Consider the following 17677-nt stretch of genomic DNA (forward strand, 5'->3'; position numbering starts at 1 on the left):
ATAATCAAAATTCAAGTAACTGGACCGCCTGCTGCCACTTACAACTGCCAAGGCACTTCAGCTGCCCACACTCCCCATCTTCCCCCCATCTATGGCCTTTTGGCCAGCCTGCGCAGTTGCACTCCTTGGCAGCAGTGACAGGGCTGGGGCTGAAATAGAAGCTCATGGCAGCAGAATTATTTATACAAAATGCAGGCTGGTACTTGCCAATTTACATATGCCTTAGATTTAGTGACTGCCTGTGTTCTCTGCCTAATACCAGCCAATCAGACACACACATACACATATATCTCCATGACAAGACCACACCTTAACATGCCCCATTTCTTCTGCCTACTGCCCTGAGGATGGTACAGCCTACAGCTGCTGGTGCCCATCATGACTGTGTCTCCTAAAGCTCTGGCTGGCAGCAAAGTAGCTGCGTGCACTCATGCAGAAGGAGTAATGTTACAGGCACATATTTCTCTTTCTCAGGCATGGCACTGGGCTGGCAGGTGGCCATAGTGCTGCTGATGCCAGAGTCAGCTGCACGCGGGGGACACCCACCCTGTTATTTTTTTTTCTCTTGCCACCCTGGCAGAGGATACATGTACCCACTCTAGAAATGACCAGTGGCTGCTAAACTTAACTACAGTATTTAGGGATGCGAGTTACAGCTGTACTTATTTAAAGTGTCATTGCTTTGTTTAGTGCTGGGTGAAAATCTGTTCTTTGTGGGTGTCAGAAATTGTATCATCTCTTCACACCTAAGAGACTTTTTAACCAAATGGTAGGGCTAGGTGAGGGGAAAGGTTTTGACAATTATCTATTGTGTTTGTTCCTCACTGCACCTATTCTAAGTTAAATGAGTCTCTTTTTGAGAGTTCCTTCCCCGAACCTCTCTCTTCTACTTTCTCCCTCTTCAAGATCTATTTAAAACTTTGCCTTTTATGCATTTCTTCAAAAATCTAGCTTTTGCTTCAAATATACTGCATCTGTTAGCATTCATTTATGGCTGAGCTAAGCTCATACTCCAAGATAATTATGATATGTACTGTACTAGCTGTTTCTATAACAACAAACCTATCTAATTAGCACCAGAGGGTGCATATCGTTAATGCTTCTACTAACAGGGATGATTTGTGAATGACCATCCATCAGGAATGCTCGTGGTCAAAATGAGGCTGTTGTTCAGTTCTCTGCACACAACTCTATATTACTTCCCAAGGGAGGGAGGGGAGGGGTTCTGTCACAATTATAGAGACACAACTTATTTCAACCCGTCATCCTTTTCTCAGTTTGCATCCTATTGTAATCATATGTACCTCAGATACCACTGTACCTCAGATTGCCGGGTGCGAATCCCTCTTTGTGAGATGGGGTCATAGGTGCCAGATGGGTTTGCTGATCACGTACCTGGCTCCTTGCTGCGTGACAGCTGCCCTGCCCGAGCTCCTGGAGGTGCTGGCCGGGGTGGCAGTTGAGACCCCCAGACTTTTAGTCATGGGGGACTTTAACTTGCCATCATCCGGCTCGTCATCGATGGCAGCTCGGGAGTTCATGGCTTCCATGACGGCCTTGGACCTGACCCAAGTAGTTGATGGCCCTACTCACATTGGGGGTGGCACTCTGGACCTGATTTTTGTCTCTGGTCAGTGGTTGAGAGATCTGGACTTAAAGGAAATAGTCACTGAACCTTTGTCATGGTCAGATCACTCTCTTCTTCGCCTGGACTTTCTGACCGCCATTCACCACCGCAGGGAGACGGAGCCGACACGTTGGTTCCGTCCCAGGCGCCTGATGGACCCGGAGGGGTTCCGGACGGAGCTTGGGCCATTTCCTGAGAGTCTGGCTCACGGCTCGGTTGAGGAACTTGTTGCGGCCTGGGAACGGGCGGCGGGGCCTTAGACCGGGTCGTGCCTTTGCGGCCTCTGACCCGGCGCAGGTCCCAACCGGCTCCTTGGTTCTCCGAGGAGCTGAGAGGGATGAAGCGCGGAGAAGGCGCCTAGAGAGTTCCCGGAGGTCTAGCCGTTCAGAAGCTGATCGGACCCTAGTGAAGTCCTATACTAGGACTTACCTAGTGGCATTGAGGAAGCGGTAGCTCGCCTCCTCCCTCATTGCATCGGCAGATAACCGCCCAGCCGCCCTGTTTGGGTGACCCGCTCCTCCTACACCAGGGGAGCGGATGACCCGCTGCAGGACGTGCTGAGGAGTTTAACGGTTATCTATACGATAAAATCGTTCAGCTTCGGGATGGTTTGGACCAAGATTGCGGTGATACGGGTAAGACGGCTGAGGGTGGTCTTGGTGACATTTTATGGGATGAGTTTGACCCTGTCGCTCCCGAGGACATGGACAGGTTGTTGGGGAGGCTGAATGCCACCACATGTTTACTGGACCCATGCCCCTCCTGGTTGGTGCTGGCCACGCAGGAGGTGACACGAGGCTGGCTCCAGGCGATTACGAGCGCTTCTTTGGTGGAGGGTGTCTTTCCGGCCGCCTTGAAAGAGGCGGTGGTGAGGCCCCTCCTCAAGAAGCCTTCCCTGGACCCGGCTGTTTTAGGTAATTATCGTCCGGTCTCCAACCCGCCGCGCGAAGGTTGTTGAGAGTATGGTGGCATATCAGTTTCCCTTGCACCTGGATGAAACTGTCTATCTAGACCCGTTCAGTCCGGTTTCCGGCCGGTTACAGCACGGAGACGGCTTTGGTCGCGTTGGTGGATGATCTCTGGAGGGCCAGGGATAGGGGTTGTTCCTCTGCCCTGGTCCTATTAGACCTCTCAGCGGCTTCGATACCATCGACCATGGTATCCTGCTGCGCCGGTTGGAGGGATTGGGAGTGGGAGGCACCGTTTATCGGTGGTTCTCCTCCTATCTCTCCGACCGATCGCAGTCGGTGTTGACAGGGGCAGAGGTCGTCCCGAGGCGCCTCACTTGTGGGGTGCCGCGGGGATCGATCCTCTCGCCCCTTCTGTTCAACATCTACATGAAGCCGCTGGGTGAGATCATCAGTGGGTTCGGTGTGAGGTACCAGCTGTCGCGGATGACACCCAGCTGTACTTTTCCACACGGACCACCCCAACGAAGCTATCGAAGTGCTGTCCCGGTGTCTGGAGGCCGTCTGGTCTGGATGGGGAGAAACAGGCTCAAGCTCAATCCCTCCAAGACAGAGTGGCTGTGGATGCGGCATCCCGGTACAGTCAGCTAAATCCGCGGCTGACCATCGGTGGCGAGTCATTGGCCCCGATGGAGAGGGTGCGCAACAGCGTCCTCCTGGATGAGCGGCTGTCTCTAGAAGATCATTTGTGGCCGTCTCCAGGAGAGCGTTCTACCAGGTTCGCCTGGTGCGCCAGTTCGCCTTTCTGGACCGGGAGGCCCTATGCACGGTCACTCACGCTCTTGTGACGTCTCGCCTGGATTACTGCGCTCTCTACATGGGGCTTCCTTGAAGGGCATCCGGAGGCTGCAGTTAGTCAGAATGCGGCTGCGCGGGTGATAGAGGAGCCCTCGTGGCTCCCGCATAACACCATCCTGCGCAGGCTGCACTGGCTACCTGTGGCCTTCGGGTGCGCTTCAAGGTTTTGGTGACCACCTTTAAAGCGCTCCATGGCATAGGGCCGGGTTATCTACGGGACCGCCTACTGCGACCAGATACCTCTCACCGACCCGTGCGCTCTCACAGAGAGGGACTCCTCAGGGTGCCGTCAGCTAGGCAGTGTCGTTTGGCGACGCCCAGGGGAAGGGCCTTCTCTGTGGGGGCTCCCACCCTCTGGAACAAACTCCCCCCAGGACTCCGTCAACTTCCTGACCTTTGAACCTTCTGTCGCGAGCTCAAGACACATTTATTCATCTGTGCAGGACTGGCTTAGATTTTAAATTTAGAGGGGTTTTAAATTGATTTTAATATTTATATTTTATATTTATATTTCTATTTTTAATAATTCGGGCGCTAGAATAAGTTTTTTAAGGATTATTTTAATTTGTATATTGATGTTTTATATGCCTGTGAACCGCCCTGAGTCCTTTGGGAGATAGGGCGGTATATAAATTCGAATAATAAATAAAAATAAATAAATAAATAAATTAATTAATTGGTTGGATTCACACAATTCACTGAAACAGAAAAATATACTAATCAACATTAACATTAACCAAACTTGGTATGTTGTATCAGTGCATCCACGAAGTATTTAGCTGACCTGGCTAAACAAGTTGTGTAAGCAACTAATGAATGACTAGAGGAGGAAGGGGTTAAATAACTAACCCATCATATTCGCCCAACTCTGTGAAGTTTGACTGAAGTTTAGGTCTCTCTCAGTTGGTAGCTATACTTTCTTATGGGTCATGAGTACAATCCTTATGAAAATCTTAGAGCGATAGTTGGGCTGAATAAACTTCTGCACATCCTTCCTTTTTTTTTTTTTACTCACTTGCAAGTAAGTAATAGCTAAGCAATGTCTCTTCAACTTCAATTAAATCTATTTATGAGTTCAATATCACTGAACTCACAGGGTACTTTTTACTAATGAAGGAGAGTATTTGTAGCTCAGGGTTGAAATGAGCAGTTAGCACTGATGGTGTTACCTAGTTTGTGTAATGAAGCACAGGCAAGAAAACAACCATGGTCAAAGTATTTTTTTTCCTCCATTACAACACCCAGATAATGTTCTAAGACCAAATGCTTTTGCTATTTATTTTCAGCCTGTAGAAACTGAGCTTCTGGATAGAGATATCACATTTTCAGCTATTGTTATCTTTGGCTGGCCAAGTCAACAAAAGTCATTTTGACCTCCAAACATAATCTGCCCTAGGGCTGGTGTAAAACAAGAGCCTTTTTTGGAAACAAAGCGTAACATAGTATACATTAATAAGATATGTATTGCTGAACCTTGGTGCCTATGCTTATCTTGCCATTATCTCATCACTGAATTTTGTTTGTTGCAGATTTGTGCAGGGCTTCAGAAACTCCTTTGAGTAGTGACAAAAGCACTGCAACACAAATAAATTCGTGTCTTTGAAAAAAGGCATTTATATTCCCAATTTCATCTCTCTGAAAATCTGTCTGTGTCCTTTCAAAGAACCTAATTATTTTTCCTCCAACTGGTTATTATTTTTAATGAGATGTACACAATCCAGACTGAGAGACGGGTAACCAATACATTTAAATTTCATTTCAAAAAGCTGATTTATCTAGGAAGTTCTATAATTATGAGTTGATTTTTTTAAAAACAAATAAAGGTGAAAAGACTACCTAGACTGCTAATTATTTAGGCTAGCTAAAAACAACAACTGAGTCTTGATTGAAAGGGAGCTGTATTCTGACTCCGATGGGGACTATTTCTATCTATGAACTGCTGTCAAGCGTTATCAGGACGGAAAAGGGAGGGGGGCAGCAATAGGGGAGAGGCTATTCTTCCCTGACAGTCAGAGACAACTGGTGGCTGCTTTACAGAGAGAAAGACAGACAGATCCTGAATAGGAAACAGGCCGAGAGCTATGGCCCAACAAGAAGAACAAGAAGTAGTAGATGTGATTCTGGAGAAGATCGACTCCCGGGACCCTCTCACCAAAGAGATTGATTTGGTGGAAAGAGACCCCAAGCAGATCAACCAAGAGGTGGTCAAGGTGAGCACATCTCCCAGGGCATGGGACAAAAAAGTGGTGGCGGCGGCGGTGGCAGCATAGAACTATTCTTCTTGCAAAGTTCCCTTCAGACTGAAAAGAAGCAGCAAGGAGTCAGCTTCACTAGACAGACCAGATCAGGAAATCAATCAGTTCCACAAGGAGGCTAACACTTCTGTATTTTTGTTGAGACTGGGTATAGTAACTGAATCTGGCAAGTTTGATTGTGCTGTCCCTCCTCCTCTTCCTCCTCCATCTTGTAGTTCATTGAATTAGAGACCGGTCTGCCTGCCTAAATGTTATCTTGTAGGTCTGGATTTAACAGAGAATAACAGAATATATACTTTAGCCCCTTTTGCCTAGGACTGGTAATAGGGGTTCCTGCATATTTTCTCCAAAGTCGTCTTCCCTACCCTCCCTCTACAATAATATAAACTACATAAGGTGAATGCATGGTATAATAGAGAGAATGTTCCTGCTAAGTTGTTGGGGTTGCATGTATCACTTTAGATATAGAGGAGAAAAACAGAAGGGTGCTTCCACTTCTCTTAAGCTAAGAATTTTATTTTTCACAGAATGTACTGCATAAATCTATGCTCTCTCTCCCCTCCCCCCCACCTCCAAAAAGAGTGGTTGCTTCCCAAGGAATGTATTATTTTTAAAAGCTAGTTTGTGGTTTAATTTTAGAGCTTTAATTTATTGCTTTGGGAACGTAGCACATTGTATGAACTCTGGGTATTGAGCTATATTATAATCATATTGAGTAAAATCAAGCTGGCCACAATGAAATGGAGGAACAGGAAAGGTAGCAAGGAATGAAAGGTAATCAGGAGCAGCCACATTGAGTTCTTAGGGCTTCCTAGGTGGGTTTCAGACTCCCTTTTTTGTGTGTGTGTGTGTGTAATGGAAACACTTTTCTGAAAGCCAAGTCACAAAGGAACACCCCTCCTTACGTGCCAGGCAATGACTGGTTTTAGAAATGTTGGAAAGATTAGGAAAGAAAAAGTAGAAAAGATAGTGTTAGGAATTGAACAGAGAGAGAAAAGGGGGCAAGATGTCTAGGTAAAAAGGTGTGGCTGGCAACATGCACTTCTGGGACTCTCACAAGAATGTCTGAAGAGCCCAGGGTGCTTCAGATCAACTTCAAGGTCCAGCATTCTTCACCCAACGTGGGCGCTTTGAGGAAGCCCAGAAACAAAACAGCGCAATAGCCCCCTCTAGTGGCAGATGACAAAGGCAGTCTTGCGGAAACAGGAACATCCAATTTATATGTAGCGGCTGAGCAGAACGACATCATTTTTCTTGAAATCCTTAATAAAAAAGCTTTATTGAGAAGAGGAAGGAAGAGGGGTAGAAGAGGGAGAAGGAAGGTGTAGGGTGGAGGGAGGAGAGGATGTAGATAAGAGAAGGAGAGGAAGGTCTGGAAAGTAGAAGAAGGTAGAAGAGGGAAGAGTGTTAAAAAGGGGGGTGGTGACTGGGCAAGCCCGACTAATTGTATATAACTGTACATTGGATGAATTATTTGATATGATTGTAAAAATAAAACTTTTTATAAAAATAATAAAAAAGCTTTATTATTAATAAATGTAGGGCTAAAATAATTTAAAAACAATGAATAAAGTCACAAGAAGGGCAACTTTTTAAAAAAATTCTCAACAGCAGCAAGCATGGAGGAGAGGGAATGGACTTCTTTCACTTCACTATGTTTAGCAGGATATGGGAAGTGGAACTGAGGGTCACCATTCCATTTTCCACTAACATGATTACTGTAATTAATTTTAAGGAAATACTGTGTCCTTGACCCCTTCCTCTTTTTAGGGAATATATTTACTTTGCCATTATACTGAAAACTGAGCTAGATTCATATCTTTGTACAGATAGTTTGTGCTATAATATCTGTGTGTTGCTCATTAACCCAAGAGAATGTGACTTACCCCAAACCGATCTTCAAAGTAGCTTCTTTTAGAGAAGCTGGGGTATGACTTTATTATCCCCAATCCCCAGAGTACTTGTTCTACCCTAATCTTAGTGTAACATAGCGGTTCTCAATCTTAGCAACTTTAAGGTATGCAGACTTCAATTCCCAGAATTCACCAGCCATGCTGAATTCTAGGAGTTGAAGTCCACACATCTAAAAGGCACCAAGATTGAGAAAACCTGGTGTAAGGTATTTCTTTCCTTGGGCTACAGTCTCAGCTCTTCAAATGAAGGATTTCAAAGACACTCCATCAGGCATAAACAACTGATGCCATGCTGAAAAATAAGCTGGCCAATATTCCATCTCTATGAGTGCCTTTGGGCTTATATGGGCATTTTTACAAAATAGAAACAGCTGGTCCCTGTAATTTATTGGGGGTTTTTTTGTCCAAAAAGAAAAAAGAAATAACAACAACAATCAACCCAGTATAATCAACTAGAAGTGACAATGGGAAGTTTATGGGGATCTAGAGAAAGATGCATAGTAATCCCAGCATCCTTGTTTCTTATGAACAGGAATTGTCATATTTCACACCTATAAAATCACCATTTTGTGAATAGGCAGCAGCCCTGTGGCAGCCATTTTGTGAGGTGGACCAAAACATGCTCTCAAAATACCAAACAGGTTCAAACAGGCTGATTTCCTTTTAGACCATTGTCTCCTTGAGATTTTCTAAGGAGCCTGTAAAATTAGCTCCCTCTACAAATAAAAGCTTAAACACGGAATTCTTGTGGGTATTATACGTGACAATTTCCTTTTTAATGATTAATGTTCTGCAAGCACATTGTTCACCTAAATAGCTAAAGAGTGGGGAGGGGAGAGAAAAAAAAATAGGACCTCTTTTTCCCATGCCTTCCTTTTTTTCCCCCTGGTTATCTAATGGCAGTTTTTACTTCCTAAAGTTAATCAAGGCCAAAGGGAAAGAATGCAGTTCTCTCTAATTCAATGTTTTGCTGATTAACTCACTTTGCAAGAAAGCTAACAAGGTTCTAAAAAGGATTATAGAGTAAAGATAAAATTAAAAAATGACACCTGGGAAGGGATAATCAGCCTAAGACTAATCATATACTATAGCAGTATTCTAATTCAGTGTTTCTCAACCTCTGCAAATTTTAAGCTGGGGGGATTTCAACTCCCCATGCTGGCCGAGGGAATTCTGGGAGTTTAAATCTACACAACTTAAAGCTACTGAGGTTGGGAATGCTGTTCTAATCCTTTGCACAATGGGAGAAGAGTTGAACTTTGCTCCTAGAAGCTTTTAAACTTGGATTTTTGCTTATAAATGCAAAACCATTTCTAGCTATCCTTCTTGATAAAACCAGAATATCTGCCAACAATTAAAAATAATGCTTAATTTAAACCATCACAATGACTCCAATTTGTCCTTGATCATGCTTAATTTCCAAAGAACTAAATATTTTGGTTCCTGAGACGAATAATAAATCCATCCCCTGCCTGCTAATATCTTCCCTGCCCTGATTTTGCAATTCTTTCAATGAGGCCTGTTCTGGAAAACTTTTTTGAGACACACTGTTCCTGGGAAATCACCCCCTGCTGAGGCAGTTACTCACCTGCTCTTTACTCCACAAAGGGCACTTCCAAAATTCATATTTCAACAGCGACAGCTCCAAAAGGCAAGGAAGTTGCTCTGAAGATTGGAAGTGAAAGATAGGCTGGGATTGTCTAAATGAAGACTAAGAGTAGCATGTAGGAAAGCTATGCAAATGAACTGCTGTCTTCCTGGTAATTTTTTCCTTGTTTATTAGTTATGGAAATGTGTAGAATCCTACTAATGATCTACCCCTTTAAAGGCATGATTGCAATTTGAATACCAGGTGGTATTCCATCCGTTCGAGAATTACAGGCTGCAAGTAAACACATATAGCAGAACTCGGGCAGACTTTTTCATAAGGAAAATAATTCTTTGAAAGTTCAGCTCAATACAGAGAAAAGCAGACGAGGTGGAGGTTAACTCTTCTCCAATCACAGCAACCTTTCGCCACCGAGTTTAATACAGGTTTTCACTAGAAGTAAATTCTGAATATGTTTAGGAACTCAGATTCAGGGAAAAGAGTAACAGCCCTACCCCACCCCTCAATGAGGAAAATCTTTGTTCCAAATCATACCCACTATGATACTATTTGGGTAGTCATTAGCTGTACTTCCCTATAACTAGAAAATATATTTTAGCATTCAAGATGTCTAAAATGTGTTGTGGTTAATTAGCAACAGAAAAACTGCTACCAATGATGGAAGAGATTTAGATGTGGAAATCTGGGATAGTATGAGGATTGTTACTTTGGATAAGGGATTAGACCAGACATCCTCCTTTCCAGCCCTAGGATTCAATAGTTCTAGCATTAACAATTTCTCTCTCGCGTGCGCACACACACACCTCTCTCTCTCTCATACACACTCTCACTCACACACGCACCCTCCTGACTGAAACAAAGCTTTGGCCAACTCACAACGTCTCTTCCTACCTTGCCAGGTAGACTTTGAAGATGTGATCGCTGAGCCAGAGGGCACCCACAGCTTTGATGGAGTGTGGAAGGCCAGCAACACCACCTTTACTGTCAGCAAATACTGGTGCTACCGGATTCTGTCGGGGATGCTAGGCCTGCCCCTTGCCTTGCTCTGGGGCTTCCTCTTTGCCTGTGTTTCTTTCTGCCACATCTGGATGGCCATGCCTTGCATCAAGAGCTACTTCATAGAGGTGCAGTGCTGTGGGCGCTGCTATGCCTTGTGCATACGTACCTTCTGTGACCCTCTCTTTGAAGCAGTGGGAAAAGTTTGCAGCGATGTCCGAGTGGCCCTGCGCAAGGAACATGCAAAGGACTGAGGCCTCTCCTTTGGATCAGGACAGGATTCTGGCTTCATTTTTCCTCCACTTGACCCAATCAGATGGGACAGTAGCTCAGCTAGAATCCTGAATCAGTCAACTGATGGAGGCGGAAACAATCTGGCTGATGGATCTTTACCTTGAATTCCTTGCCTCCAAGAAATTGCTCCATCATTTTTTGATTAAGGTGGGAAAAACAAACAAACAAACACACAAAATCCCCTGTACTCTAAATCAGTGTTCCTCAACCTTGGCAGCTTTAAGATGTCTGGACTTCAATTTCCAGAATTCCCCAGCCAGCCAGCTGTACTCCGACTCCAAGAAGTCCACACATCTTAAAGTTGCAAAGATTGAGAAACACTGTTCTAAATTCCCCCTCCCCATCTTTCTCCCCTCTCCCTCCCTCCCTCTCTCTCTCTCTCTCTCTCTCTCTCTCTCTCACACACACACACACACACACACATGCGTATCACAACATAGTGGCAAGTTTTTCTATACAAGCCCTCTTGTGAAATAACTATGCAGGAGAATGCTGTAAGAGTTTTGTATAGCAAGGTTTTCTAGCAGCAGAATAGGACAATTCACCACAGCCAACTCACCACAGCCAACTTGCCATGGCCAAGCATTTGATCTGTGGGTCATTTCAGCATCATAGCCTCCCCACTGTGGCACCTTCTAGATGTGCTACAATTACAGCGTCCAGAATCTTCCAGCAGCCTGACTGCAGGATACTTTGAGTTGCCATTCCACAGTACATTGAGGCAGCCAATGGGATTAGAGCCATCATATCCAGGATAAAAAATTCCAATGCTACCTTAAATTGGAACAAGATGATATATTGTCCTAGGAAGCCATTTCAGAGATGCTTTGAGTACAGCACTAAAGCCTTACATGTTACATCTTAATCTCTCTCTCGACACTCACTATATTACGGTTTCAGCCAACCCATTTCATGTCATCACTGTGGTAGCTTTCTTTGAAATCAGTTTGTGGACACAACATTACTCAATCAGTACTGCTCTTTTTTAAACCTCAATGCCAATTGCTGCTTTGAAACAAACACTGACAATTTTCTAAAATTATAAAAGATATTTTGCATTTTATGACAATAAAACCCAAGCAAATCCTTCAGTGTCTTGTTTATTCTTTATAAAATCCTGACTGGCAGGCGCTTTCTGTGGAGAGTTTATAAATCCAGTTTATTGCAAGAGACAGAAATCAACAGACTGTATAGAAAGATCACAGTACAGTCATTTTTGTTAATGACAAGCTAATACCAGGGCTGTACATATGCTGTAATTCGCAAGAAACTCACAGGATGTGGCATTGGGCACAGAATTCTGCTTCCTGAGAATGTGAAAAAAATTATATATATATAAAATTTTTATATATATAAAAGAGCAGGTTTCTAGCCCTTATGTCTATAAAGTGATGCTCAAAAGTGTGGTTTTAATTTCCTGCTGAAAGTTTGGAACCACAAGGGTACCCTTAAATCAGATTTCCAGTTGTCAGGTTGGCAACATAAATTATGGAAGAGAATCTCTACTAGTTTAAGTTGCATACTTTACACAGGTTGCAGAATTCAGCTTGACTTTGCACAGCATTTTAAAGCACAGAGTACATGCAGCCCTGATTAATACTGAGCAGTAAAGACAAAAGATGATGTTGGAGTAGAAGGTAGGGAAGGGGGGGCAGACAAACTGGATGATGAGGGAAAAATTGGCACATGAGTCCCCACCACAAATATGTCCCCTTACTTATTGCCCCAATGTAGGAGGGTGATGCGTGCAGGGTTGGATGAGGCTGTACCAAGTAGCATGTGTGGAAAGAGTTTTAAATTCAGACAAATGTTTAAAGCAACAAGAGATACATTGCCGGGGTTGAGAGTCGAGGAAGGAAGGAGAGATGGTGAAGGCTAGTGTGAAGCACGTCAGGAAGAGAATAACACACGTACAAAACAATGCCCTCCCTTTCAACCTCTGGCACCATAACTCACTAGACATGATTCCCTTCCCAAGGCCAAGAACAAAGTCCAGGAATCTTGGCACATTCCCTCCCCCATGCATCCCTTCCACATGAAGATCCAAGTGCAAACTGTTTGTGACAAAGGAACAACTGGTCTGGGTGTTGGGTCCAGGACCATCCTGATGGGAGCTGTATGTTTTAGCCCCAGTCACATCCACAACATGAAATCCTTCAGATGCACCTCCAATGCAGGAAGATGCCCAACAGCAAATGCATCTTCAACATTTGGCTTGGAAGTCGGAACACAAATGCTGATAATCTTACATCACCCGCCCTTCCCACCCCCCACCAGGAGAGAGCAAGACACAACTGCCCTGAGTTGGTATCCGGAACAGGAAGGAAGGAAGGAGGAGGAGGGTAGCCACAGTATTGGGCAAGTCATACTGGGGGTGCTTTTCCCCATGTCAAGTTTGACTCACTCTCCATTTCCCAAAGACTTGAAGACCCCTTTGCCCCGCAGAAGCGCCCTGTTTGAAGGGGCTGGCTTGGCAGGGGCGATACCCTTCTTAGCCAAAGAATTGCTCTTTGGGGGTTCAGAATGATTGGGAGGGTCACAAATCCCTGTGTGCTTCAGAGTAGTTTTCCCAAGAAGTTCTTTGAACACAGAATCCATATTCCTGGCAACCTCCTATCAATGGAAAAAGAGAAAATATGGTGAAGGGAGCAAGAGGAGGAGGAAAAACTAGAAAGGGGAGGAAAAAAATGGACAGGCTCTTACCCGATCTACCTCTACCCGTTTCTCCACTGGTCCCTGTCTTTCAAAATTATTGCCAGCCCAGGTCCGTGGAGAAACTTCGTTCCAGCGGTCTGGCCTGGGGAAAAACAAAAAGCACCAAAGAGTGTATGAAACTTAAGACTGCATATGGACTTCTTAAGTGTATCATTAATATTCTATCCCTTGTGTTTTCTTTTTCAGTTATCCATCCCTCTCAATTATCTTAGTTTATATTATGTTAGCACTTTCCAAGTGGTGGTTGAAAAGGACATTTGATAGAGAAGAAAATGCCCCGCAGAGAGCCTTGTGGACACAATTTATCAAATCCTGCAACTGGGAATAGTTATTCCCATGACAGTTACTGCTAACTATCAAGTACCTATTGGAAAAGCCTACGGAAAACACACATTTCAGTAATAGAGCAGTGATCAACATCAGGCATCACCCTTCGTGCCCATTTGTTCTCTCCATTCCTCTGCCAACCTTATTCGGTCTGCATTGACAACATTCCCTTGAAATGCCACTTCAGCTATTTTTTTTTTCTAGCCAGACTTTGTATCATGAAAAACACTCAACAGCATTATTAAGAAGAACATATGATCTGCCTCTGCTTTATAATGCTTGTTTTCCTTGCTTTCTATTTATTTTCTTACTTGTTATAAGGGAGCATTCCAAATTGGATGCTTTGCTTGCTTGTAGGCTTGTTTGTTTGTTTGTTTGTTTGTTTGTTTGTTTAAAAGCATTTGAAATGGGAGCCATGATTTATTATAAGAGAGCATTCAAAATTAGAATCTCCCCATTTAATTATATCCCAAACCACAAAGATATTGTCTATTTTTTTCCTATCCCATCTAATGCAGATGCTTCTTTTGGATTCTACCAAAGCAGAAATGAAATACTTCCCAAATATTATTTGGCATTTTCTAGGACTAGGTAATATAAGAGCCACCTCTAAATGTCCCTCCCACCTAATCAATCCAGCACATGCCAATGCACATTTGTGCCCTCCCCTTCAACACTCTCACCTCTCAACAGGGTGAAAGGTCTTGGCCTGGGTTGGTTGTAGGATGGGAAAGGGCAGGCGGCCCCCATCCATGAATGGTGATGCCAACTTGCGAATAGGGCTGCTTCCTCCACGCTGGCGACTCACATCTGAATTGACACGCAGCCTAAAATATGAAAGAGACAGAGGCAGAGAGAACATCTGCTTAAGAGAAAGATCCAGTCCCAAGGCAAACCCTCTCTGGGGCAGCAGGCAACAAATCGCAGAGGTAGTATGGCTTAAATTTTAAATTTTTAAATTTTAAATTACATAAATTTTATCGATTTTAAATTTTTTACTAATTTTAAATGGGGTTTTGGTTTTTATAAATTTTTAAAGTTCTAGGCTAATTATAATAAGTTTTTTAACTTGCATTTTAAATTGTATACTGTAGTGTCTGTATTTTATTGTTGCCTGTACACCGCCCTGAGTCCTTTGGGAGAAGGGCGGTATAAAAATCAAATAAATAAATAATAATAATAGTATCAGTCACCATCACACAGCACGGAGAATTTGGATGAGGTCTACCTGCCACACTTCTCCTACCTGCTAGTGGGTTCAGGGAGCGGTTCCTCCAGGGATGGTCCAGTATCAATCTCTAACCTGGAACTGCGGGTGTTAGATTGTTTTTCACTGCAAAAGAAGCAACCAAGGAACCAAGAAAGTTGTTAGAAAGAGGGGCTAATGGCTCCTTCCTAAGTAACTCACACCTTCTTCCAGAATCTTCTTTCACGCAGATTTTGGAGGAAACTTAAAAACCATTTGACATAAAAAAAGATAGTCCCCACATTTCCTGATTTCATATTGCACATCTGTTTTTCTTTGAAAATAAAACAAATGAAACAACCCCCAAGGAAAACCATCAGAAAAAAAATCCCTAAGATTCTAGCCCTAAGGTTAATAGATAAAATCTAAAAATAAAAGCCACAATTACAAAAAGTAACATGTCCACATGAAAGTAAGAGAAAAGTAAAGGATATCAGAAGCTTGAATATGAAAGTTATCGGATGTTGTGGAGTTGATAACATGGATGAAAAAAATATTGATTTCATTATGACTAAAAAGGCTAAAATGTTTCTCAGAAAGATTGAACTGGTGTCTCTATAGTTGCAAGTGCATAAAAATAGAAAATCACACGAAGGGATGAATTTTGGGAAACAACAAACAACATTCTGGATAATTGTGATGCAGAGGAAATATTATTCTATTTAAGGAATATGAATAGATAGGTAAGAATATAATGAAAAAATTAAAAAAAAGTGATTGGGGCATTTGGAGACTTTAATAAAAGAATGATAATTGTGATGGAATAAGAAATAAGCAAAGAGATAATGAAATATACAGTAGCTAAATCCAGTTTACACCAAGATAATTTGCTACTGTATACATTTCCATACCTTTTTGCTCTTGCAAACTATTCTTGGGTCCACCAGACTCACACATCACTTTACACACTGGCTTTTATTCTTTAAGCTTATTGTAACACTTCCTTTTTGAGGATCTCATCAATTCCATCCAACCCTAATATTCTTGGTTTCCACCTTCCTCTTGATCCATTCACTCATACTTCATGTATCTGTGTTCCAATTCCAAGCCCCCTCAATAAACTTCTCTCCTGCTGATTACTCTTGTATTCAATCTACATTTTTAAGCATCCATTCATTACTGACTTTATCACTTGTTTGCATATAACGAACTGGGCAGAAGCATACCCCAACTTAATTACACTTTTTAAAAACATACATTCATTCCTACCCATTAACTTTGTACCAACATTTGCACATCACAAAATCTGTCTGTCCTGTTTCCCATCTTTAGCAAATATTCTATGAACATACACAAATTCATCTACTCATTCTAGATGTTTGTCAGTTATGCATAATTGTTAACTCCAAACAATTATCATAGTTCCTTTATGCAGTAATATTCAGATCCACACTCTTTGGGATTATACAGCTATCATTTGAATTTTGAAACTACAAAAGGTGAAAGTGAATATTGGTGTAAAAAAAAAAAGTGAATAGATTGGCCTCTAAGAACAACCTTTCTCAGACTTTGCTATATGGAAGAGAACTGGGATGGTAGGAGAAATCTACAGTATAAACAAGTTAAATACAGTAGGAAGTGCATTACCAGTATGGAAGAACCCTGAAATGGTTAGGGCATATAGAGAGAAAGAATAAAAATCAAATCAAAAGACAAATATATGAAGAACTATGAACAGTTTGAGAGGATGTGGAATAAATTTATGGTAGATGACGTGTTGAGCTCTTTAGAAAAGAGCGATAAGAAGTTTAAAGAACAAAAGGCAATCAGGGTGCATAAAGAGGTGAATCAACGGAGACAAGAATAGTTTGCAAGAATAAAAATATATGAGTTATAGTATGAACTGGGTTTATGTAAGATATAATTAGTTCAATTTTTTTTCCTTCTCTCTTTTCTGCCAGACTTTAATTTCCTTCTCTAGCCTCCTCTAGCTGTGCTTTGCAAAATGTTATTTATCTGAAATAAGTATCATGTAGAATTTATAATTCAAATGCATTCAAATGCATTCCCACGACCACTTCCACTGAAATTGTCTTTAGCAATCTTTTCTCCAGACCCCAAGACAACCCTTAACATATCCACATCCACACAAATCCACAATCCTTGGTCACTGACATCTATGGAAGCATTTGGTTTCTATTTAACTGACACTGTTGTGTTATTTCTATCCCCTCCTCTCAGTCCAGATTGGGAATGGGGCTTCTTGGATATTATTTTATTTTCATTCTGGGATAGTTTCAACTAAAGCACGCAATATGCAACAGTGCCTTCCTTTTATATGCTAAGCATGAAGATTTCACCAGCAGTCTTGTATCTTTCCAATCCTACCCTGGTCTGCTTGCATTCATGGCTACTACTTTCCCTGTGACTGGCAATGTAATGGCCACTCACCTGTCTGGTAAGACAATGGGTGGTATTAATCCCCGGTTGCCACCACGTTCACCTCGTCGCCAGCCAACTGGGATTCCTCGTACAAACCGCTCTTCAGGTTGAGCTATGGGACCAGAGCGGGGCACAGCTTCTGATTGGGAGTCTCCTTCTGAGAGGGCAAGAAAATGAATAATTGGTAAGTCAACAGGCCTTTCCCAACTCACTGCAGAAGAACTCCTCAAATGTCAGTGAGACAGCGTGTTTCTACAACTCCACAGAGGAAATGGTAATGAAGGTTTATTCTCAGCAGTGTCTACAAGAGTAGACAACTATCTTAAGGATGGCCCACCCTGTTCTTGTTGGAATAATTGGATCTAACAAATAAAGGATGCTTGTGTGTGCAGAACATGGACAGAAACATACAGGTAGTCCTCAACTTATGATGGTTGCTTGGAGACCATTCAAAGTTATGGTGGACCTGAAAAAGGGACATGTCCCAAATCCAAAGTTTCAATGGTCGCCAACCCCTGCAATCACATGACTGCTGCACATTAGAGGT

At 42.7% G+C, this 17677-nt stretch overlaps 2 protein-coding genes across 2 annotated transcripts in view; one reads left to right on the plus strand and one right to left on the minus strand.

The window, feature by feature from the left end:
- The first annotated feature begins 5374 nt into the window (after positions 1-5374).
- On the plus strand, positions 5375-11546 carry LOC131192247 (caveolin-3-like). Its single transcript, XM_058171236.1, has 2 exons — positions 5375-5603; positions 10070-11546. Exons 1-2 carry the CDS (start codon positions 5475-5477, stop codon positions 10418-10420), a joined length of 480 nt encoding a protein of 159 aa, XP_058027219.1. The 5' UTR covers positions 5375-5474; the 3' UTR covers positions 10421-11546.
- Positions 11547-11626: 80 nt separating this feature from the next.
- ARHGAP4 (Rho GTPase activating protein 4) overlaps positions 11627-17677 on the minus strand; it is a 51955-nt gene continuing 45904 nt past the window's right edge. The window contains exons 19-23 of the mRNA XM_058171235.1: positions 17140-17287; positions 14749-14835; positions 14186-14329; positions 13164-13257; positions 11627-13073 (exon numbers count right to left, since the gene is read on the minus strand). Coding sequence (XP_058027218.1) covers positions 12861-13073; positions 13164-13257; positions 14186-14329; positions 14749-14835; positions 17140-17287 — 686 coding nt within the window. The 3' untranslated portion in view covers positions 11627-12860. The remainder of the gene's footprint in view (positions 13074-13163; positions 13258-14185; positions 14330-14748; positions 14836-17139; positions 17288-17677) is intronic.

This window comes from Ahaetulla prasina, chromosome 2 (genome assembly GCF_028640845.1).
Source record: "Ahaetulla prasina isolate Xishuangbanna chromosome 2, ASM2864084v1, whole genome shotgun sequence".
NCBI classification, from domain to species: domain Eukaryota; kingdom Metazoa; phylum Chordata; class Lepidosauria; order Squamata; family Colubridae; genus Ahaetulla; species Ahaetulla prasina.

Bases quoted from the DNA above. Each gene is read 5' to 3' on its own strand.
- LOC131192247 (XM_058171236.1), top strand. From the start codon at position 5,475: ATGGCCCAACAAGAAGAACAAGAAGTAGTAGATGTGATTCTGGAGAAG. The intron at 5,604-10,069 runs GTGAGCACATCT...CTACCTTGCCAG, and splicing joins TCAACCAAGAGGTGGTCAAG to GTAGACTTTGAAGATGTGAT.